The sequence below is a fragment of the Saccostrea cucullata genome, unplaced genomic scaffold (assembly GCF_032062105.1).
Source record: "Saccostrea cucullata isolate Sc308-1 unplaced genomic scaffold, CSIRO_AGI_Scuc_v1 ctg1220, whole genome shotgun sequence".
Classification (NCBI taxonomy): Eukaryota; Metazoa; Mollusca; class Bivalvia; order Ostreida; family Ostreidae; genus Saccostrea; species Saccostrea cuccullata.
The window spans coordinates 170,989-195,405 of NW_026931211.1; the positions used below are offsets into that span (position 1 = coordinate 170,989).

A 24,417-nucleotide genomic window follows, 5' to 3' on the forward strand; every position below is an offset into this window, starting at 1 on the left:
CATACCTACGTGTATACAATCACACATACTCTTAATATTTCATTAGTGAAACACGGGCAAGAATCCTTCCGTAAAAAGGAAATACACAATATTTGATGGCGGGAAAAGTTTTTGTTTTAAATATACACGACAGATCATAAATAAACGAAAATTATATGTTTAATCAACATTGTGCTTATAATAAAACCATATCTGTGAAGAAAAGCATCCCTATTTAAAAATAACCATAAATTCATTGTGGGGACAATTCAAGATATTAGGGAAAAGCTTGTGGATTATTTGAAGTGTACATTTTCGAGTTGGTTAATGAATGGTAACTTCTACTAATTTAAAATTTTTGATTTATAGGAGTTCCCAAAAAATCCACTGAAAAGCGGATCTCATGAATACAATTCTGCCAACTCAAAGATCATTTATGAATTGAACTCTACGGGATAATGTGATGAAAGTTGTAAATATACTCGTATGTTGAACTTGACTTAAACTTTCCTCGGATTTCGTCTAGCTTACAAACCATTTCAAAGATTTAGACAGGTATGCCTTAACTGCATACAGGGTTATTTAAGCTGTGTTATTTTCGCCCTTTTACACTTACTTACATTTGCCCCTTTTTAAATTCGCCCAGTCTTAGTTTTGTTGAGAAATTATGTTGTATTCTTTGGATTCGCCCTGTTTTACATTTGTCCACTTGAGGCGAGGGCGAGAGGGGCGAAAATAAAGCGGATTCGAAAATTTCCTTTATACAGTATGTATAATAACCAAAAGACAGCAATTAATCACATTTGGTATCCGATAACAAATACAATTATCATTTTTAGTGTAGCAAGAAAACAAATAGTGTTCAATGTCAAATATTTATATAAACGTGTTCTGTGCGTACTCAACCATCACATTTGGCCATGTAAAGTTGTCCATGTCACCCAATCTGCAGTTTAATTCAATCGAATTTTTATAATTTTTTTTGTATTCTTCCGATTTTTATGGATTTTTAAAAAGGTCTAACCATGTCATCAGATTTATCACACGGTAATTCCATTATGTTGGATTCCACTAGCACAAGCAATATTATCTCAATGAAGTCGAGTCCAAAATCCAATGCTGGGAACACGAAGAATATGATCGTTGCGTCGTATATGTCAAACAGGCGAAATGAATACAAGAACATGAAAAATCCAGATATGAATGCTAGGAGTTTTGCAATAACTGATATTTTGTGGGCCAGCATCAACGTTTCATTATCTTCGTTTTCTTCGCGGTGTTTTCCTATCTGCTTTAACCTCTCATGATCTTTTATTAAGCCAAGGTATCCACAATACACGATGGTAATTAGCGTACCAAATAAAATTAGAAGACAGAAAACCAACATTGTTATGCACATGCTATCAGATAGCATTGTTTCACCAAATGAGGTACCGAACGTTATCAATTCAATTAAAAGACATAAATCCACTATGCACAAACGCAGGAAGGCGGTATGGAGATGTAATTTTTTAAGAATATGAGATCCAAAACAGTGGATACATAAGGCTGAAATAATGTCAAAAACGCTGGTCTCCATCTTAAAATTTCTATGTACCGGACTTTCCTTTCAAAAAATGATGCATACTAATTTTCTGATAGCAAAATTAATGTTAAGAAAGGGAAAAAAGCTTATCTATTATTATTCGCTGGCAGATTTAATTGGGTTATTAAATTCAATTTTTTAAATCTCATTGATTTGATATTTTAGGTACTTTAAATGCCATTATTCTCTCAAATAAAAGTCTTCAATCTATGTTTTTTTTTTTCAGAGTAGGCACTATCTCCTGGCTTTTCTTTAAAGAAATCAGATTACAGGTTTGTACTACAATTGAAATGTACTCATTCTATATTCATTTGAACCCCAAACAATCTTTGAATACAAACCCTCTGTCATGCCTTTTTGTTAAAAAAAAAAACACGAGGCACATATTTCATGCCCTCGACTTTTATTATTTTGCTTGCAATTGAATGTCTACTAAATATTCTTTTGTTGTATTTGTAAAATACCATTATTCGGCAAAGTAGATTAAATGGAACACAAAGAATTTAAGAATTTAGAATTCACTTGATAGATTTATCTATATAAGATAGAAAATTAATGCCGATAGATAAAACATATGGAAATAAACAGTATTAAAGCTTAAAAGTTAATTAAACATTACAAAATAGGAGCAGAGCAAATACGGACGAAACATCAGAGGTGGGATCAGGTGCCATGGAGGAGTAAGCATCCCCTGTCGAACGGTCACACTCGACGTGTGGACGTGTGTGTGCTTTTTGTCATGATTGTGAAATAACGGAAAATCCATCGTCAATTCAATGTATGAATTATGGACTAACAATTAAATAAAAAGGCCAGTCAGCATTATATATAAATAATGGACTAACAACTGGTATGAAAAAAAGCGTCAGTCAGCATACTCCAAATTTTGTGAGGCAATGCTATGTGTTTTAGAAAAAAATCTAAGGTTTTGCAGGGATTTTATTTCGTAGATGAATAATTTTTAGCAGTTCTGTTTATGTCATTTTTAATTTCGTGGCGACCGAACATGAATTCTGGAGTCTCTATATAATTGGAATATAGCACCTATTTAACCCAAGGAAAATAAGTGATTTCACACACCTGGTTAGCAAACACCATTTCATCATGTCAATGCTGACTGACTTTATTATTATTTGCACATTGCCAATGGGTTTTCCGTTATTTCCTGTTCGTGACAAGGAGCACACAAAGTGTGACCTGCCGGCAGAGTTTGCTCACTCCTTCATAAAAACTGGTCCCACCTCTGATGTTTTATGAGTCCCTGTTTGCTCTGCTCCTACTTTGTATTGTTTAATGGACTTTTGAGCTGAAATGCTTTTCGTTATATCCACATCAGTCAGCAGTTTATTTCATACTATACTCTTTTTGTTGATAATATAATTGTATCTACCAAAGAACTTACAAAATGACTTTAAAAGAGACAACTGATATTCTTCTGTCAGTAACTTCTTTGTCAATAATTTACCTCGTTTTAGAAATTGTACATACGTACCTAGAGCATGTTCTTGCATATCAATAAACTGAGAGATATAAACACTGTATGCAGATGATGAAGAAAAATATAAGATTCTGTGGTATCTTTATCTCAAGCTCACTGGTATATATCGTATCGACATAACATTGCTAAATGACAATACGTCGTCTATATATCTAAATGTTGAGTTGACGGCCTAGCAATTGCTTTCGTCTTTTCTCGTAAAAGAGTTTGAACATAATTTCTGCTGCATTTGAATGCAATACAGGTTTGATAATAACGGAGCAAAATTGGTACCCATGGGATTCCAATAGATTGTTAGAAAACCTGGTCTCCAAAACCACAAAGATATTGTCAATCAGAAACTCAAGCATTTTTAATGTTAGCTTCAGAGTACCGGTGTGTACAATCACGATGTCTTAACAAAATTTACAATTTTGTGATACATTTTTAATCGGTGATCATTTTCAAAGATCATTTACACAAATGAAACATATGAAGATAACAATCAAAATTCAAGTTTCAAAAGTCCATTAAACTATACAATAAAGGAGAAGAGCACACAGACCTCCACAACATCGGAGGTGGGATCATGTGCCATGGAGGAGTAAACATCCTCTGCTGACCGGTCACACCCGCCGTGTGCTCCTTGTCATGATCGGGAAATAACGGAAAAATCTGTCGTCAGTTCAGTGTTTATAACAATTCGTATGAAAAACGTCAGTCAGCATTTATCTCAATGATAAATTGTATTTGTTGTCAAAACAAATTATGAACAAAGCGAACATTACTGTATCCGAAAACAGATAAGGGGGTATGTTCCGCAGCACGTCAAGATATCCGTCCATTTTCCATAGCAATTCTAGCTTCTGCCCTAAAGGAGCACATGTAGCGAATATTTTCGATGCTTACTCTTCAAGGGTACCTTTTTTTCTGTCGTTTTTATGAGTTCGTGTTTGCTCTACGTCCGTTAAGTAATGTTTAAGTATACATTAAAGCTTGATTACATTTTTTCCATATGCAATTTTGTTCTTTTCGCATTTTTATTATCCTTGGGGGTTATTTTGTACTACAATTACTCTGTGAATGTGTGCCGTTTGTATCTTTGCACTTTAAATACCCATGGATATGCACATGTAGTTATTTGAAACCATTTACTTGTGCGTTGACACACTTAAACAATTTTGACGTCGTCAAAACAGGTAAGGCTATTGCACGTTTCTGTTCTTTATCATTTACGCTTTTTTGGGAAAAACTATAGCGAGCCTATCGTAAACGAGGGAACCTTTTCTTGCCACTTTTTTTAAAAACAAATTAAACTCTTAATTAAGTCACATTCATTGATCTAATTATTACTACAATATTATAGTCAAATTATTCATGCCAAAAAAAAAAAAGAATCGAAATCGAAAGTAAAAATAATCGAAGTTCACCAAATTGGTTGATTTTTGTTGTTGTTGTGATTTGCTTGAATAGGTAGACGGGTATTTAATAAAAGAAAATGCTGCGTTGACTGTGTTTACAAGGTCTTTAATTGATACTTTTAAAAAATTTTTAATGTAACCATTCACGCTTTATAATCATCCTCTTATTACAATTATGAAGTCGGTATGTTATAAAGTTTCAAACGAATAATGAGTGTCGACCATAAGTCTAGATTTGCAGTCCTTCACCGGCGTAAAGTGACGTCAAGTATGAATGAAATAATTTTAAAGGTATAAAAAGATAAGAGATTAACAAACTCAAACTCTGTAATAAATATTGCATGTAGTTGAGTGTAACATTGAATGAAAATTTTAACCCCAAGAAAACCATTGTCAACAGAGGCGCAGCCGATATTAATATATTTACATAATATACCATCAGTATATGGAGTTTATGTCTCTTAGTACTTAGGATGTCTTATCAACTGCCCATCATATGTACATGTATAATGTTAAAGGAAACTTATTGGTAAATTAAATGATATTGATGTAGTTTACTCTGCTAAAAGGGAAATGTAAATACATGTACTTACCAAATGAAGAATATGGAGATAACAAACAGTATTCAATCTCAAAGTCCATAAAACAATACAAAATAAGAGCATAGCGAACACGGACCTCAAAAACATCAGAGGTGGTATCAGGTGTCACGGAGGAGTGAGCATTCCCTGCTGACCAGTCACACACGCCGTGTGCTCCTTGTAATGATCAGGAAATAATGGAAAAATCCGTCGTCAATTCAGTGTATAAATAATGAACTAACAATTAGTATGAAAAATGTCAGTCAGCATTTGACTAAAGATAGACTGTATTTGCTGATATGGTCAATGTATCAACCATAGAACTGATGACTTTAAAAGAGACTGATGATGTTCTTCTTTTATCAACTTCTTTATCAATAATTTACTTCGTTTTAGAAAGTGTTCATGCGTAGAGCATGCTCTTGTGTATAGAGCTTTGTTGCTAGATAACCATTAATGGTTTTTTAAAGTAAAATATCCAAGTAAGAATCTGGTGTGCCAATGAAATTGCAAAATATTAACTGGTGTTTTTCATACTGATCATTAGGCCATGATATGAAAACTGATTTGCCGAGGATTTTTAACGAATACTATATTCGTTATTTCCCGATCATAACAAAGAACACATGTGACTGGTCAGCAGGGGATGCTTATTCCTCCATGGTACTTGATCCCACTTCTGATATAAATATAGAGGTCAGGTCTGTATGCTCTTCTCCAATTATGTATTGTTTAATGGACTTTTGAACTGAATACTGTTCGTTATCTCCCATGTTTCATTTTGTGTATATGAAGTTGAAAATGGTAACTGAGAAAAAATGTATCACATACAATGCTCACTCTTCTCTATCGCACCTGATCTCACCTCTGATATTTGGAGGTCTGTGTTTGTTCTGCTCCAATTTAGTATTGTTTAAACATGGTTTAATGGACTTTTGATCTTGAATAATGTTCATTAATATCTCCACTCGTTAAGTTTTCTGTTTCAGATTAAAAAAAATTGTTATGGCTGCATCACAATCTATAATGGCCCAAGAGGTTTACCTTTGTAACTTCTGTGGTCAGGCTGCCGAGATCTGCTGTAAAAGTTGTCAGGCTTATTTGTGTCTTCACTGTGTTCCTGAACATTTAATTCAACTTAAAGACGAACGACACGACATAGTGCCATTCAAAAAAAGGCGGAAAAGGAAATGCGAATTGCATCCGGGTCAACGTTGTGAGGCTTATTGTCAGAACTGTGAGGTCCACGTCTGTCTGAGTTGTTTGATTGGAGAACATCGATTACATGACGTAGCGCAGTACCCAGTCGTTATCCAATCAGAAACGGAAAACGAGGAGGAGGCTAACCAATCAAAATGCTTTATCTTATTGGTAGCATTTCGCGGTAAGCTTTGAAATTTAATTTTTATAAACGCAGAGTTGTAGTTTTTAAATGAGTTTTCAACCTTTGTATGAAGTTTTCAGACATTATTAATGACACCTAAATTTTATACTCTTGTTTTTTATAAGAAAATTTTTCCAATCATCTATGTATTCGTTAGATTGTGTGTCCTCTGCACTGCATTTCCAGTTAGGACCAGTATCACGGCTGATTACGTGTGCTATTTTGTTCACGATAGGGTTAACGCTTTACACCATAGGATGTGCACGGTTCAAGTAATTATAAACAGGCACTTTTTCTTTCAATGTTTTTATTTCAGTAAAAAATTGTTTATTATGTGAACTTTTTCAATCATCTTAAGCTGATTGTGTTACGAGAAGACAGTTTTGTACATATTGTACTTTTTTTTATTTTTTGGTTATTTTATTTTTCTTTTTTTAGGAATTACCCTTCCTGGATAGTGATTTTTTACGTTTTCTTCGGTCTGTGTTCTTCATTTATACATTTTCTTCATTTGCATCATCACTTTTCCGGGCTAAGAGACGTAGCGATATTCCTTGCTACCGGTGCTGTGGTGTCGGCAAACGCCTTGACGATTGTCCTGGCAAAGAATTCTGAGGTAAAAGATCAGATATGGCTTTTGGAACACTCTCTAGACTTTATATATTACTCCAGTATTAATGTGCAAATCTTGAAAACTTTCAATATTGCATGTAATTTATGATTTCACATTTTGTCTTCTGTTGTTTCTTTCAGATATCCGTTGGAGCTTGCATTCTGTCAATCTTCAGCAATATTTTCCTCTTTCCATCTATTTATAAAATGTTGTCTAGAAATGAAAATCATTTTCCTTATGAAGAAATCTAGAAAGTGCTGTGTGATATTAACAAGATTTTGAGAAGAGTATCTTTTTCCTAAAGGAAAATGACATTTTGATTCCAAGAAACATGCAGATTTGTGTAAGAAAACAATGCTTATTACTAGAATTTGTACTAGTGGATGTTTTTTCCGTCATGGCACCTGATCCAACCTCTCTTTTCAAGGTCTATGTGAGCTCTATATTGTTTGTGCTTTTATAGCTTATTCAATATTGACCTTCACTATTCATTTATGAAATTTTATCTTGTTGTATTGGTATTACGGTAGGATTTTCATATACATGTACATTTAAACATATGATGATATCACAAATCTTGTCCTATATTAAATTTTCACACTCTAATTTGTCCGACAGTGAGCAATTTTTTCAACTTTTTTATCCAATCTCTCTTGCAAAAACTGGTAGAATATAAATTGGTTGTTTCAAGATATTTCATATGGTCCTGTTCATTTTAAAAAATGAAAAATTAATTAAAATTCCCATATATTTTGTCAGGTTTTAAAGGAAATTGATTCCTGAACTTCATAACTGAAGATATTTGATTTACTTTAAAACATCTTTATTAATAATAGGTTGGTATAATCATACATTTGACATTGAATGTAAAATATTGCCTCTGTTTCACACAAATTCAAAGTAATAAAAAATCATAAAATGAATGAAAAATAAGTCAATGAGAGGAAGAAAATAGACCCAATTCCTGTTGTTCTACATGTGTTGGTATTTACTAATTTACATGTATATTGGCAACAGGTCTATGCCTCAAAATAAAATGTATGAATATATTCTATGAAGATTCTGAATTGCATGAAATATGATTTTCATCTTGCTACCTTTTTCATTATAGATCTTTGTCACATTGGAATATCAAACTTATTCGAAACATTGTCCATCTGTAGAGTTTGATTCTTGGTTTTCAGCCTCTTACTCATCAGCCTCTTGTGTCTTATGCTATGTCAGTAATTGTTTGATTTTTTAGTTTAATTTGATCTATGCTCACTTGATCAGAAGGTACAAATATATTTATATTGCTATATTGCTAAAGATAAACGTTTTTCTTCGCCCGTGTGTCTGTGTGTACATGAATATTCACATCCTTAGAATATGTAGAATGTCTATCATGAATAAAAAAAAAAATATCCGTCCTCAGATTTCACTTTACCAGATGTATACTTGTAGATTGAGTTGGTACAATAGTAAAATTAAGTGGTTTATACAGAATTAGAAAATCTCTAACTTCATGTTCAGTCATAACCATACACTTATGTTGAGATAAAGGTCACATACATAGATACAGTAAAGATATGCCTCTCGTTTTCTATAACTGGTTTCCATCTAAGGGCATATATACTGTCAATACTTTTAGAGTATTTATAGCCTTTTGAACACACTGTTGTGTTGAATCTTTATCACCACTGTTCCAGTTAATTAGATAGCCAAACTATAAGCGATGATCTTCCTCTGTCAGGTATCCGTGAGATCGGCGACATTGTGGAGGCGATACGAGACTTCTCCCTGTAGAGGGCGCTGTAGGGGATGGGCCAACAGCTGCGCCATTTGATCGTAGAGTCGCGTCGGATTTCTAGCAGCCTCAAAGATGTAAGACATTCCCTTTTCATCAAAATCACAGAGGCGGTCAAAGATTTCCTGAAATGGTTAATAAATAATAAATTCATAAAAGTCAAACAGATAGTCACAGATATCTTGACTTAATCAGTAACAATTACTTCTGTACTCTGAAGTTTCACCTTTATTTAGTAGTTTTCAAAGAGTTTTCTACATAAAAGATAATATATAAAACTGAAATGCATTTTGTAGACATGTCTATCTAACTACATATGTACACTGTTATATATAAATGATAATCAGCACTTTCTTCTTTGATAAATTTTCAATTGAACTAAAAGAAAGGGCCCAGCAATAAATAAACATGAATTTCAAAGGTCAATTATTTGAATGACCAATTATAAAACATTTGTAATTTTATGTTGCTCTAACTGTACACTGCTTCTATAAATGTTAACAGTTATATGACTGTGTCATAAAAATGAATAGTCTTGCTCCTAGCAAACAGAACAATAAATTCTTCCATGTGTTTGATATAAACAGTTAAGGCTTACAGACAATTCTAACTGACCTCGCACTTGTTTTCCTCTGATTGTGGTTCATGTACATAGAGGGCATCAAAGAAAAAGTAAGGAGAGCTATCCAGCTGTCGAAAACTCTGAAAAATTAAAATCAGGATAGAAGTGACTGAATATTACAAAAAAACACTGTGTTATATTACAAAGCTTGTTAAGAATGACTATAAACATGGATATTGCAAATTCATAGTTATAAGGAAAAAGCCACTCTGTTAAATTTTACAAGATATAAAAAAGATTGGAGTTTTACTTGGGGGACACAGAAAACTTCATATACTGGTATTGTAATGTAATTTTAACTCCCCATCATTCCTTACTTCATCACCATCTTACCTCTTTATTCTGGAACTCGATTTGTCCGTTAGATCGACCGTAAATAAACAGCATCCTTACAATGTAAGGGGGAGGCAGAATTGTCATGTCCCCCTCCACTTCTGGAAGTGGCACGCACTGATGTCTAAAATAAGGAGACAAACATAGCTACCTCAGTACATAAATCTACTACATACTGAATGCTATACTATAGAACTGTCTGAAATACACTGTATTAAGTTAAATGATCAGTTTTTTTCTTTTTCACAGACCAATCAAAAGATTTCTATAACTTTAAATTCAATGAGATATATCTCTGCCTTTCCAGATTTGTACAGGTATAAAATCTAAAACAAAAATTTCAAATTAGAGTCTTCAATGGAGATAACTCTTCTAGAAAATGATTTCCTATCTTAAGTGTAACTGTTCAATATTTAGACTTCTACACAAATGGAGAAAAAAGCTCTTCACCACTTACTTTCTGATTAATTTGATTGGATGCTTACATGAGGTCAAACAACGAGGTCGCATTGAAGGACTGTAGCTCCACCGTCTCCGACAAATCATCTAAAGCATTCATTACAGACTTGATATTTCCAGTAAAATCTTTCACCTAGAAATATTAAAGTATTGATGTGTACAGGCATCTTCCAATATCATGATTATAAGTTGATATAATATTTATTCAACATGTAAAAGCTAAAGTTAAAATCCTGTTCCATTCTACATTATTCATTAAAATTCATTAACTAGTCTCTCAAATTCTGAATACTGTAGATTGGCAAATAATCAAGATGGTTTTAATTTCGCTAAATTCGTGATTTATCTTTTTTCCGCAAAATTAAACCCATCGTGGATGCTATTATTATTTTTACAAATGGTTTAATGCTAATACAAAAATTTGAAGTAATTTTGCAGCATGAATTTAAAACCATCACAATTGGAACTTTTTGAAAGATCGTGAAATTTTAACACCGTGAAATTAAAACAATTTACAGTAACTGCTGATTTTGCTCATTAACTACTTTTCCTATTACATAGTGTGTTGTAATAAACCCATTCAATGCTTTTTTATTCTGAAAATAGATTACAAAATGTGTTTGAATTAAAGTTACAGTGAAATAAATTTACCCATGATGCTTTGTCAAAGAGATGGACCAATGCAAACTGATGATTTTTGTTCATTTTCTGTTTACTGTGGAGATAAAATGACAGAGCTCTTCTGACCAGCTTCATAGGGGTCCACTTATCCCTGTCAAAAAAAAAAATTACAAAAAATCAGCAGAGTGATCAAACAGAAATAATTCAACTTTATAGGGGTCCACTTATCCCTGCCAAAGAACATTCAACAGCATCAGCAGAGTGTCGGGTCAATCAGAAATATTTCAACTTCAAATTATCATAGGGGGTCATTTATCCCTGGTAAGAATCATTCATCAGCATTGAGTTAAAACAGAAGTAAAAACACATCAATGTCACAGATGTTAAGAGTCTTTTTGTGTAAGATATGCTTGCAGTAATTTGATAAATCATAAAGCCTTGTGGCATGAATTTCAATGTATCCAATATCAACATCTGGATCACTTTTTTACTTTAATTAAAAATTATAAGAAACAAACTGGAAATGATTAATATGAGTAAAATCACTCAGAGCATGTTTATTTTGAAAAAAAGGTCTTATTTTGATAAATTGGTAGTACATGTACTGTCTACAATTATTCTTTGTTAACAAATTCATAAATGCTGCTTCATACAATTTACTGTAAAAAAAAAATGATGTGAATAGGAAAAACCACAAATTCATGCATTGACTGTTTAGGAAAAACAATTTCTATCCAAATTTTGTACTAAATTTTCAAAACCCTAGAAAGAGTGCATCTGAAGAATATATTTTTAGAACAAACTGCCTTGTCCTTTTACCATCTTCAGAACATTACAATATACAATGCTTACCCTGATCTAGACCGAAATGAAACTTTATCCATTTCTGTGCTCATATCCAGGCATATTATCTGAAAAAAAAAATCCAAGATATTTATACAAATTATGCAATGTCATGTAATATCAATATGCATCTTTTGTTTCTTTCCTTGCAGCCATTTCAAGTCTTTCTGAATAACTAGGGATCTATAGCATATTATGGTCAAAGACTAGTATTCACCTATTTACTGGCTATGAGGACAATAGCAAGTTTATCGTTCCCCAAGACAGCAAACTATTTCCTGAGGCGCAGCCGAGGGAAGTAGTTTGCTGTCGAGGGGGACGATAAACTTGCTATTGTCCGAATAGTCAGTAAATAGGTGTTTTATTATACCGATGCTGACTTTTAATAACTTGTTAACTTTTGGGAGTCCAGGGTACACACAATTATGATATTCCATATTATATACCGATGTAGCTGCAGATCTGTAGCTATCCGAAAAAATATATTTTTTGACTGTATATCAGTGGTATATAAAAATGTATATTTATTGCGCACAAAAAAGTGCGCTCGGTTCTTGATTATTTCTTCCAAATTCTTACCTCAATTGCAAAAGAGGGAAAATTTAAAAAGGTTTCTCTCTCTTTATCAAGTACACTCGTAGTTGACATCTGAACGAAGCATATTGGACCGAATTATCTTTGAAACCAAAATGGCAGTATATATAATGAAAATGTTCGATGATTACAATATCAGGGTCAGGAGGACTATTAAAAACAATTATGATGAATGTTTCGTTGTGGAAAGAGTCAAAGAATATGTTAGGAACACACGGTTAGTAATATTTTGAGATTACAGTTTTAGGAACATGGAGAAAAAAATCGAAAACCGAGCGCACTTTTTTGTGCGCAATAAATATACAGTTTTTTCAATGGGTGGCACTGTAGCTATCCGGTCTATCAATATATATTTTTTCGGATAGCTACAGATCTGCAGCTAATACCGATGCTGACTTAACTTTTGTTACGTCATAATATATACGCGTCACAATCCGTATAAAACCAGAAGTTTTCCGAGATGAAAAGCAAGGGATACAGAATGCTGCTGGTGAATGGTTTGATGACTATTTCACCATGGGCAGATAGCACAAAAGCTATTTCACAGTAGGGGCTGTTTGGAAAAGATAGCATGTTTATTCGTCATGTTTTTATATTGAACAAATTCACAGAGGTATATATAATCTTGTATATAAAGCCATATTAAATGCAACACTTCTGTAGCTTCTCAGTTAAATGTAATAGAGCCAGCTGATTAGAACACACATTGGCTTGGAATGGAGCGGACCTGACCTTTCCCTGAAGTTAGGGAAAACCCTCATAAACTGCGAAAGCAATGCATATTAAGGGGGTAAAAACATTTTTTTCTGTATATCATGGTATATAAATATTTTGCATATTCTGAAATTAATTTACTCTATATTAAAATTTGTGTAATTGCATGTTTACAGTTTCATGGTGAAGTTAAGTAATGTTTGTGACATTGCAGTGGAAATATCGGACGTATTAACAATCCTAAATAAACTTCATCAGTCAAAACCAAGTATACTGTGTTTTATCTTTGAGAGGGTCGATCCATAACTGCACATCTCTGCCATAGCAGGATATATAGCAGATAAAGCATTTTTTTTTTAAAATTCACACTGTTCAGACTTTGATTTGGTAATGCTACTGTGGTACTCAGCTGGTTTCGATCACTGGTGGCCAGAGAGCTCAGTTGGTAAATTAAAGCACCTGACCAGAGTTTCGGGGGCATGAGTTCAAATCCCGGTCTAATCCGCTGCATTTTCAGAGTTTAACGTTATATGTATCAAATGGCACATGTGGTTTGATAAGCCCGATCTGAATATAAAGTAGCTGCGATTGCCCTGACCACAGGGGCTTGCTCACAGCCTGTAATAATTATTTATTAAAAAATCATATACCGTAATGTGTTATAACGGTGTATGATTTTATTATTTTTTTTACATGCCGGGAGCAAGCCCCTGTGCCCTGACAGTCACACCATGGCATCTACATCTCATTAATTTAATAGGTGCGATTTAAGAATAGACTTCCACCTCTCAATATCATATACATTTACCAATGTAATTGATAAAGACCAATTTATATCTTCTACACTTCACATGATAGGTTAACTAGGCCCTAGTTTTTACCCATTTAGAAGAGGAGTGTCTATCTCCAGAGACCTATCTCCAAACACAACTCACTATTTTTTCTGGGCAGTTCACACGGGGTAGTGCGACGTCATCTTGACTGGAATCCCGAGATTTCGCATCTTCGTTTGAGCTTCCCTCGCTTTTGGCAGCCGAATGTTCGTCAATAATATCATATTCGTGGATTACACTCGATACTAGCCGGGAATAGTTTTCTTGTTCAGTTCCACTTTCATTTTCGGTCTCCATGATTGTAGTCTCAAAGCAAAAGCAAATACAATTTTTAACGCATTGAAAACAATTTTGAACAGATTACAATACTTTTCGTATAATTTTATGATTAAATTTCTTTTTAAAATCTCAGAATGACATCAATCAAAAGATTTAAGCTGAAAAAACACCGAGTTTATCATGTTTATGCAAGATCTGGGTTAGAGATTATATTTTCTATCATCAAACTCGTACTCAACATCAAGGCGATAAAACATCACTTATTTCCAAACCTTCACGTTGTCTGTGAAGATTTTTCTCTTGCTTTGTGACTGGTAAGAACATAATGTCTGTCATGATATAATCCTACAAAAATCGACCTTCATTACAAAACATAACAGACCTTGATTTTGTGACATGTAACAGTTGCATGTATGACAATGTGTACAGTGTTGTAGGCTGTCTGATCAGTGATAAAATTCACTTTTTTTCTTTAAAAAATCGGCAATTTATATAGGGTAATTTAAGAATTACGAAATTTGACAGGTGGTTTTAGTGACACAGAAGGCAATTCCAGTATTTTCTCATTTTCCTATCATCTCTTCCTTGCACAGGTCCAGGAAAATCACTATATTTAGCTATATAGGTATATATCTACCTATATAGCTTTATTTACCTATAAAATATAGCTATATTTAGCTATTTTGGAATAAGTTTCAGTTTTATGAAAAGCAGACAAAAAGTCGCATAATGAGTCAGTATTAGTTTTCAACTTTGAAATGGACTGAAAACAATTCACCAAAAACCCACTTATAAAAATGTTTCTCCTTTTGTGCTATTGCAATCAAAGATCTAAAAGTTTTGGGGCTATGTGTAACAGTTAATCTGTGAGTAAGCAGCTACTTTAACAAAGAAAAGCAGTTTTGGTCAACAAGATAATTGATTGGTAATAATTGAGCACAATGCAAGGCAATCACACTTAGTCATGCCTCACCGCACTTCCAGCTATCCAAACAATAGAGATGCATTTTTTGGTTAAAAAGTGTTTATAAGAGGCAATGTTTTTACTATCTATGCCCTAGGTTGTTGTTATCAATCCTTTTAAAAAATATATCAGCCATAATTTACATGCGACATTTTGTCTGCTTTTCATAAAACAGAAATTTATTCCAAAATAGCTAAATATAGCTATATTTTATAGGTAAATAAAGCTATATAGGTAGATATACCTATATAGCTAAATATAGTGATTTTCCTGGACCTGTTGCATAGACATACACTATACAGTAAAACTCGGTTATAACGAAGTCAATGGGAGCTACAAAAGTACTTCACTTTATCTGTTATTCGTTATATCCATGTAAGAATTTGTTGGATTAATATAAATGTGGATCCAAGTTAACTTGGCTTTATCCGTGAATTCACAATATCCATGTTCCTACTAAACGAGTTTTGATCTAATGATTTTCAGATATATGCTTTGTATTACATTCAAGTGATTTGTTTATATGTTAAGAAAAAAATTAATACAAGTCAAGTATCAGATATGCTTTTGTGTAAGTCATTGTTTAGTGTCCCATTCTTGCATATTAATTTTATTATTTTAGCGATGAATGCTGAGGCAGAGAATGTCAATGAGGCTCGCCCGGGGAGGTCTCAGCGCCCCAATAACCCACTCTTCAACATGAGAGAAAGGCTGTTCCATGCCTTGTTTTACAGAGTGGCTCTAACGTATGCAAGGGCTTTCCCGAAACCAGTTCGCAGGATCCTAGAATTTGCCATCTTGCTAAAGGTGATAAAAAAAATCTATCAATTTTCAAAATTGTTGGCATTTCATTTTGATTTACAAATTGTGTTTGCCACTGGCTTTATTACTATTATCTTTAAAAGCTTTAATAAAACCTTTAAAGCCATTACTTTTTATGACAGTTAGCTATTTTGTCTAATGAATGTAAATAATATATTTTGAATTATTTAGGCTCTGCTAGTGTTGGGGATCCTAGCCTACATACACATAGTTTTTGCCCGTACCCCAATCAACTGCCTGGCAAATGTACAAAGCACATGGCCAAGGAATGGAATTCTCAGGGTAGAAATTGTCCACAATGCGTCCGAGAACTACAGCATCATCAACTCTTACGAGAAAGAATACTCGGACTTTACATTGCATTTCTTCAATGATGATAGTGAGGCGGGCATGGAAGAGGGCGGGGACTCGGAGACCCCTGGGGGAGAAGAGGAGCACATAGGGGAGGATGACACGGAGGGAAAGACTGGACACACTGAAAGTGGGCTAGAGAGAGAACTGGAAGAGAAAAGGGACAAAAATGTGGAGGGAGTTGAGGAGGGAAAGAAAACTCTGAATGGTAGTCATGCTCCTACAGATTTCTCTGAGCCGACCAATGTCAGTTCTGCATTACCTGGGGCTGATACAAAGGAGGCACTGTTTTCTGATGGCTCTCATTTACCTGTGGAGGGGAACACCACATACTCCCCACCAGAGAAACAAAAGGTGTACGAAAACCCCGCCTCCTACCATCTCTCTGAAATCGAAATGCTGGCCAAAGTGGGTGAGTTAAAGGGAAACTATATCAAATTAATCTTACGAGTCTGTATGGGCTATTTTACTGGGTATTTTCTTTCCATAATGGTTGTAAGGGGCTACATGTACATTTAGCTCGTTATTGATAAAAATAAAATGTCATGCCTTATTTCTGTATTTTATGTAATTTTTTATGAAAATTTAATCAGAAATTTACTTATAATTGAAGTTTGATGAAAAGCTTCAATGGATATTCAAGAAAAATTTTGTTTCGTTTTCTGTTCATACATTCAAGATTGAAATGTTGAATGGTAAGTGGATAAATTTTATTTCTAGTTTGGCCAGAGGAGAAATACATTGTGGAATATGCTCTAGAATATGGATTTTTGAGACTCTCCCCCAAAACCAGACAGAGGCTGAACATCACAGTGATGCTAGTGACTCTGGGTAAATCTCAAAAATCATTTTATTGACCTAAACAAAGATAAAGGAAACTTATTATTATTTATATTCAAATTTACCATGTTCAAATAAAGGGAGAAAAACTGTATTTAAGTCGTAGATTTGAACAAGAAAGAAAAGATTATAATCTTATTGTAGTACGAGTTAAGTTTCTTTTTCTCTATTTGGAACTTTGATACATGTATACAGAAGATCACTGTTTTCAGATCCTGAGAAGGAGAGTTGTTTTGGAGACAGCATCAGTCGCTTCCTGTTGGCTGAGTTTCTGGGATACGATGACATCCTCATGTCCAGCATCAAACAGCTGGCCGAGAAAGAGGACAATAAAGGTACACTACTCTGTCTGTCATATTCATGGGAAGTGTAAATTTAAATGGAAATGTCAGCGAAACTTTTAAATGGTTACTGTATTCTCCAGATAATTGGGTTGATGAAGACTGTTTTTAGGAGAAGCTTTATTTGTTTCTTTTTTTGTGATATTAAGTTCCTTTGTTGCCTTGACCTAATTTAGAACTTGTTGTAGGTTACCTCCGTAATGTGGTGACAGGAGAACACTACCGCTTTGTCAGTATGTGGATGGCAAGGAGCTCCTATCTGGCTGCTGCCTTCATCATGCTCGTCTTCGTAAGTCTATAGAGGATAGTGAAATAGACAGGGTATCACATGTAATAGTATGAAAAATACTATTAAAAGAATGTTTTTAAACTTTTCTATATTGCTTAAAAATATTAACAGGTTGTGAAATTCATGTATACTTTTTCAATATTTCATAGTTTTGTGTTTTAGTTTCTTGGAAATTTTGGCCTTACTTATTGTTAACCTTTACTTCATTTTGTACAGATTAAATTCAACTTGTGATAGATTTCTAATATTGCTGTTCCTTGTTTTTCAGACGGTGTGTGTTTCCACTTTACTGAGATATTCCCATCACCAGATCTTTATCTTTATTGGTAAGAGAACTTCTGTTTTATGCCTCCTTTAACCCCTATCATGGCAAAGATTTGAAGCATTTCTAAAGAAATCGGTATCAGTGGAACCAACTGCTACAATTTAGAGAGGCTGGGTGGTCGTGGCCATTTTTAGACTATTTTGATCTCCTTTAGAAGAAGAGCTCCATATAAAGATATAATAAAATGATCAAATTTTAAAATTTATGAAATTTTTCTTTGCCAAATGATGTTGACATCTTAAGATATCATATCCCAAAATTTAAGTTACATGTATATCTGGTGGTTAATAAAAAGATAATTTGTTGACCACCTAGCCTCCTCAATTTTTATATGTCCATTTAAATGTGACTATTTGACATGTTTTTCAGTGGACCTGCTACAGATGCTGGAGATGAATGTCACCATAGCGTTTCCTGCTGCTCCTCTTCTGACCGTTATTCTGGCTCTGGTTGGTAAGTCATGTGACCAAAATCTACCAATTATCATACAGAGATTAGACAACTGTCTGTTTGCTGCAGATTGTCAAATTGTAGAATTCATAAAATGATTGAATTTAAAATCTTGAGGGGAAAAAAAGACTAACATAAAATCAGAGTAGAGTTTTGCGATTATTCTTACATTTATATTATTTGAAGGAATGGAAGCCATTATGACAGAATTCTTTAACGACACGACAACAGCGTTCTACATTATTCTGATTGTTTGGATTGCTGACCAGTACGATGCTATCTGTTGCCATACCAACATCGGTAAACGACACTGGCTCAGGTGAGCATGTCTCACAAAATCAAGAGGCTATTATGTTATATGACGATATTATGTTATAAGATAACTAAAGCTTTATAAACTTAACATACAGATGAGGTATGAATTGATAACTGTTAACATTCATTAACGGTCTTCTTTAATTACTTAGGATTTAACGGACAGTACAGTGGACTCGCTCTGTTTACATCCTGGCTTTTTATTCAGGTAAAAAAGACATAAGTCTCTCTCTAGGGAACTGATATAATATATAGTGAGGCTTTATTAATTCAATGAGTAGATGAGGTATGAATTAGTAGAGGTCTGTTTACATCAATATTCATTAACGATGTCTTCTTTAATTACAGGTTTTTCTACCTGTACCACTTTGCGTTTTACGCTTACCACTATAGATTTAATGGTCAGTACAGTGTGTAATTATCGCGCTGAAAAAAGTACGTTTACAGTATCTAAATATTGAATTTTGACATCATTTGGAAAGATACTAGTAATAGAATTATTAACATTGTCTGAAATTCTGACGTATTTAATTTTTTACTTTAACAGGGAACTGATATGTTTATTTTAATATTTTTTTTTTCGTTTTGAAGACACAATGTTTTTTTCCATAGTATAATAATTTTTTAACTTGTATTATTAAAACAATCTTAAGTAGATTTGGTCATTTATTGCATGTGCATAATCAGAAAATCATAAATTGTAGGAATCATATCAAAAATGAGAAAATTTTCTTTCTATTTTGTAGTTAAAACCCAAAAATAAACTATTTTCATTTAAATTTTTACTAATCCATATGCCTATAATTATAGCATTTATCACTGTGACTTATCTTTGAAACAGTTTTGTTTATAGATTTCTTTCACTGGTGTTCCTCTTCTGTTTATTTTTATTCTTCCTCTCTTTCCCAGCATTCCATGTTGTACTTCTTCCATCACTACGAGCTACCAGCCATTCTACAGCAGGAAAGAATTCAGCAAATCGTCACCAACCAACAGAACAACCAGCACACGCAGACAGGAGCCGGAAACAACCTCCAACCGGACGCAAACCACAACACCGAGCAGGGCCCGGCGCCGGATAATGGAAGACAAGGCCCGGCACCAGATAACAGGGGACCAGGCCCCACAACAGAGAACGGAGGACAAGACAATGTAAGACAAGGACAAGAAGCAACCAACATGGAGCAAAGACCAGAAACCAGCAACCAAGCCTCAACTGCAACAGGAAACCAGACAACTGGTTCAGAAAACAGGCAACAGAGCCAGATAGCAGGAGAGACAACAGACAACTCTGTAATAAATACCACTGACAACAGACAACAGAATGCAAACTTCAACTCTCAACTGAACAGTTACCAACAAGCAAAAGAAAACAACTCAGATGTAAACAGGGAAGGAATTCAGCCAGCAAATGCTTCTGATATAAAACAATTCATGAAAGGAAAACAAACAAATTCAGACAGTTCTTCTACTGTATCAGCACCTGATTCTAATTTTACTGTACCTTCAAATGGAAGTCATCTAAGACAAAGAAATGTAATAGTTACAGACAATAATGTAGAAAATGACTCAATGCATCAAGCTGGGGAGAAAATTGACTCTCGTTATAAATCTGTAGACCGGGAATCAAAGCCCGAGGTTTCTGGTGCTCAGCTAAATTCTATGCCAGTGGATGTAACTTTGTCTGATAATTCTGATCAGTCTGGTGCTGTAGTCTCAGATATTAACTGCCACTCTGGGAGTGGACAGTGTTTAGACAGTGATAAATTGTGTTCTGGAAAAGGAGATCCAAAAGTAAACAGTTCTAGTGGAGAAAGCTGATACAGACTGAAGTTTAACTTCAGAGAAAGGTTTAAAGTGCAATGATATTTGATGTAATATAATACCCCTGATCTTTCGCTTTTACTAAATTCCTGTTGTGAACATGTGATTAGTAATGTGTGCTGGTATGAAATTCTTCTGTGAGGAAAATAAAAGGAATACATGTACATGTATATTTTATCTGTTTGATATAAATGAAATTTAAATACTAGTATTCTTTTTAATGTCAGAGTTTCTACAGAGTCAATGAATATCCTGCCAGATAAACTACTAGTATGCAATTATTACAGTACATCATTTTATCTGCAACCACCTTGCCTATATTCCCACCCTCAATTTACGATAGATTAGAAACTTCAGAATCCTCATAATGCTTGTGTCTAACCTTTTTACACCGCAGTTGTTAATTGAAACCTAGCTGCAGAACTGTAGCGTTATTAGTCTGTGGCCATAACGCTACAGTTCTGCAGCTGATTAAAACTAAGAAATGATTTTTTTGTTTGTTTGTTGTTTAATGTCCATCTCGAGAACTTCTTACTCATATGGAGATGCCACCATTTGCTGACAGAGAGCTGCAAATTTTGACCTATGCTTGGCACTAACAGCAATTGAGCAATGAGGGATCTTTGTCATTGGCAGATCCAGAGGGGAGGGGTTCTGGGGGTTGGAACCACACTCCCCACCCCCTCTTTATTTTTTGTTTAGTGGAGAGAGAGAAAAAAAAGAGAGAGAAGAGATAAAATGTTTTTCAAGATTAAATATTTGTATGTCTAACTTATGTATTGAATAGATAGATGCTCACACATTTAGTTTCCTCCATCTATATCACTATTACTTTTTTATGAAAGAATGATAGAAAATATTCTACTTATTTTTATATGATTCGTAACATGCAAGGTTTAATTTGATAATAGATTCCCGCGATCTATGGCTGTGTTGGCTATATATGTACCATTTTTGACCATGTATCTTTTGAAGGAATTAACTTGTAACTCTTTCTTTTAAACCCCACCCGTGCCCCAACCCCCAAAACGTTTCTCAAATTCTGAAAGAAAATTCTTTGTACTCTTTGGAAATGCTGCAAATCCATTCAATTTTAAGGCTTCAGTATATACTAAGTAGTTTTTGAAATGTGTTCGTTTTTTATTCAGACTGGGGGTACAGTACCTTTTCAAAGAAAAAAGGACGTAAAACAATGTTAGTATCTACCACAACCTTAGATCTTCCCATACGTGAGTGTGTGTGAATCTTTGCTTGAGAGTATGTGTGTGCAGTCTGTAAATATGGGGGGGGGGGGGGGGGGGGAGGAGGGGGTTAGAGGGGCACAACCCAGGAACCCCCTTTCAAAAATGGCTGGATCCGCCCCTGTTGGTTGTGCCAGCATCTACTGCGACACCAAACATTACAACTTATAAGGTCTCATCCAAAGAACCGGTTTCTACGTCCTGCAGTGAGATTTTCGAACCTGCGACGTAAGAATAAACTCCATACTCAAAGACTCTAGAGCAGAAAAAGCTTTCCACTTTGCCATGCGGAGAAATAAGAAAGGAAAAGTCCAAGATAATGCATATGACTACATCAGTACATAGGAAACTCGTACCTTTTTCTTCACGCTTTTCCTCCTTGGGTGGATTACATGCAGTTGCTTGTATCGTGGTGGAAGCTAGTACAGATAACATTTGTAAAATACTGAGTAGAATATCAGAATTTATCGGATGGTTTGTTTTTACAAAAAATCCCTAAACTAAACAAATAAATTTTACAAAATGTAAGGCATTGAAGTGCGAATATTATAGCAGTCTAGACCCAGTAAATAATGAAATAATTTAAAATCTTAATTCAAAGAAAGCTACACAGGTGTATCTTTTACACGTGAAATATTTTTTAGCCGAAGTGAATAAGGTCAATGCATTCTGGTTTTAATGTGGAATTTTAAAAGTTACCTTGTTTTTTTAATGATAATTTGAAAGCGTGTACCTTCAAGCTCTGTTATCATTGCCTGTATTGTCAATTTTAAATGAGTTTAAAGTCCAATGTGCCAAATAGTGCACTACCCAGAATTTTATCTCATTTCTAGTCCATAGATAAGTAGGCAACATTCAACATGGCAGTAAGTAAACCCAAATATCCACTGGGCTCACCTCAAGAGCATATTGAAATGTGTAAAAACCACAATTTACCAATTGATGTGATATGTGAGGATTGTGATGAATTAATTTGTGGTGAATGTGCCAAAACAGATCATAGAAAACATGAATGGAAAACTATACCCACTGCAGCCATGCTAAGGAGGAGAGATTTGATAAAATTTTTGAGGAAAATAAAGGAAGATGATCTACCTGGAATTGATGAGAAGATTGAGAAGACATCAAAACAAATCACAGAAAATAAAGAACTTTGTGACACTGAGATTAAAAAGCTTCAGAAGCATTATGATGAGATAGTAACCAGGCTATCAGAAATCAGGAAAAATAATGAACAAAAACTGAGAGAGAATTTGAGGAAAAGTAATGAAAAGTTGGATGTTGCAAATTCTGAGTTAAGCAAAAAAAGGAAAGAAATTGCAGAAATAGTTAAGTTCATGGAGAAAAACAAGAATACCATGTCAGATTACGGCTTCATTGACAACCACAGAGAACTAACAAAACTGTTGTCTGCCCTGGAAGTTGATATGAAGAATAGCACACCATCAGTGAGATACACAAAAGGGGAAGTCAGTGATGCTATACCGGAAAATTTAATTGGAAAGTTTTTTGATATAAATGACATAAGTTTGACTGAAACAAACTCATTTAAATATGGAGAGAAACCAGTCACTTTGTTGATGGCATTGTGTGAGGATCAATGTTACAAACAACACTTTGAATCAGATTACATTGAACAAATAAACAAAGAAGGTGAGGAAAAACAGGTATATAAACGTACCTACTCCCCTGTTGACATGTGTGTGACTGATACTGGTGAAGTTTATTTTACTGATGGTAAAAGTATTAAAAAATCCATGCTTTGTCTGTCACCATCAGGATCTGTCTCTACAGTCGTCTTTGCAGATCCACTGGAACCATTAGGAATCTGTCAGTCAGTGGACGGTGGACTACTGGTCACCTTGAGAGACAATGAATCAGATCTTTACAAATTAGAGTCACACAGCAGACGTCTGGTGAGACACATCACAGTGACAGGTGATGTCATCCATGAGTATGAGTACCAGGAGGACGGTCACACCAGACTGTTTACTTTGCCATTCAGAGTCACACAGAACAGTAACAGAGATATCTGTGTTGTGAACCGTACAAGTCCCACTGCAGGTGAAGTATTGATTATGTCTACTTCTGGTCGTATGAAGTCTGTCTACCGTGGACAGAACCTGACAGGGGACTTTATGCCAGGTAATGTAGTGTGTGACTCCTTCCGTAACATCCTTGTTCCTGACATTAACGACACAAAGATCCATTTGCTGGGTCCTGATGGTGAATTTTTGAAGTTTTTACTGACTGAGAATGAAGTGATTCATCCAACCAGACTATCTCTATACAAGTCTACGTTGTGGGTGGGATATTGGGAAGGAATTGTCAAAGTGTTTCAATACAGAATGTAAAATCTGACAATGAGTTTTAGTCCAGATGTCATAGTGTGTGACTCTATCTCTGTTACATCTTTGTTAAAGACCTACCAAACAACCAAATCCATCTGCTGAGTCCTGTCAGACCGGGAGTTTCCGAAGGTCTTACACCTTCCATTCAGATTTTCACTGTACTAGTCTATACTGTGGTTG

The 24,417-nt window shown here is 34.5% G+C and overlaps 4 protein-coding genes across 4 annotated transcripts; 3 read left to right on the forward strand and 1 right to left on the reverse strand.

Moving 5' to 3' along the window:
* The first annotated feature begins 6,040 nt into the window (after window positions 1–6,040).
* On the forward strand, window positions 6,041–7,421 carry LOC134231817 (uncharacterized). Its single transcript, XM_062713787.1, has 4 exons — window positions 6,041–6,427; window positions 6,585–6,699; window positions 6,866–7,043; window positions 7,181–7,421. The coding sequence occupies exons 1-4, from the start codon at window positions 6,049–6,051 to the stop codon at window positions 7,289–7,291; spliced, it is 783 nt and encodes a 260-aa protein (XP_062569771.1). The 5' UTR covers window positions 6,041–6,048; the 3' UTR covers window positions 7,292–7,421.
* Window positions 7,422–8,039: 618 nt separating this feature from the next.
* On the reverse strand, window positions 8,040–14,239 carry LOC134231816 (BRISC and BRCA1-A complex member 1-like). Its single transcript, XM_062713786.1, has 7 exons — window positions 13,948–14,239; window positions 11,714–11,772; window positions 10,892–11,012; window positions 10,267–10,373; window positions 9,782–9,905; window positions 9,442–9,528; window positions 8,040–8,951 (listed from the first exon to the last, which is right to left on the reverse strand). The coding sequence occupies exons 1-7, from the start codon at window positions 14,140–14,142 to the stop codon at window positions 8,769–8,771; spliced, it is 876 nt and encodes a 291-aa protein (XP_062569770.1). The 5' UTR covers window positions 14,143–14,239; the 3' UTR covers window positions 8,040–8,768.
* An 88-nt stretch (window positions 14,240–14,327) lies between these two features.
* On the forward strand, window positions 14,328–20,853 carry LOC134231818 (membralin-like). Its single transcript, XM_062713788.1, has 11 exons — window positions 14,328–14,438; window positions 15,711–15,895; window positions 16,082–16,673; window positions 16,982–17,092; window positions 17,314–17,436; window positions 17,631–17,731; window positions 18,000–18,057; window positions 18,426–18,509; window positions 18,693–18,825; window positions 19,170–19,231; window positions 19,675–20,853. Exons 2-11 carry the CDS (start codon window positions 15,713–15,715, stop codon window positions 20,640–20,642), a joined length of 2,415 nt encoding a protein of 804 aa, XP_062569772.1. The 5' UTR covers window positions 14,328–14,438; window positions 15,711–15,712; the 3' UTR covers window positions 20,643–20,853.
* Window positions 20,854–22,746: 1,893 nt separating this feature from the next.
* On the forward strand, window positions 22,747–24,240 carry LOC134231806 (uncharacterized). Its single transcript, XM_062713777.1, has one exon. It carries the CDS (start codon window positions 22,747–22,749, stop codon window positions 24,238–24,240), a length of 1,494 nt encoding a protein of 497 aa, XP_062569761.1.
* Window positions 24,241–24,417: the final 177 nt, after the last annotated feature.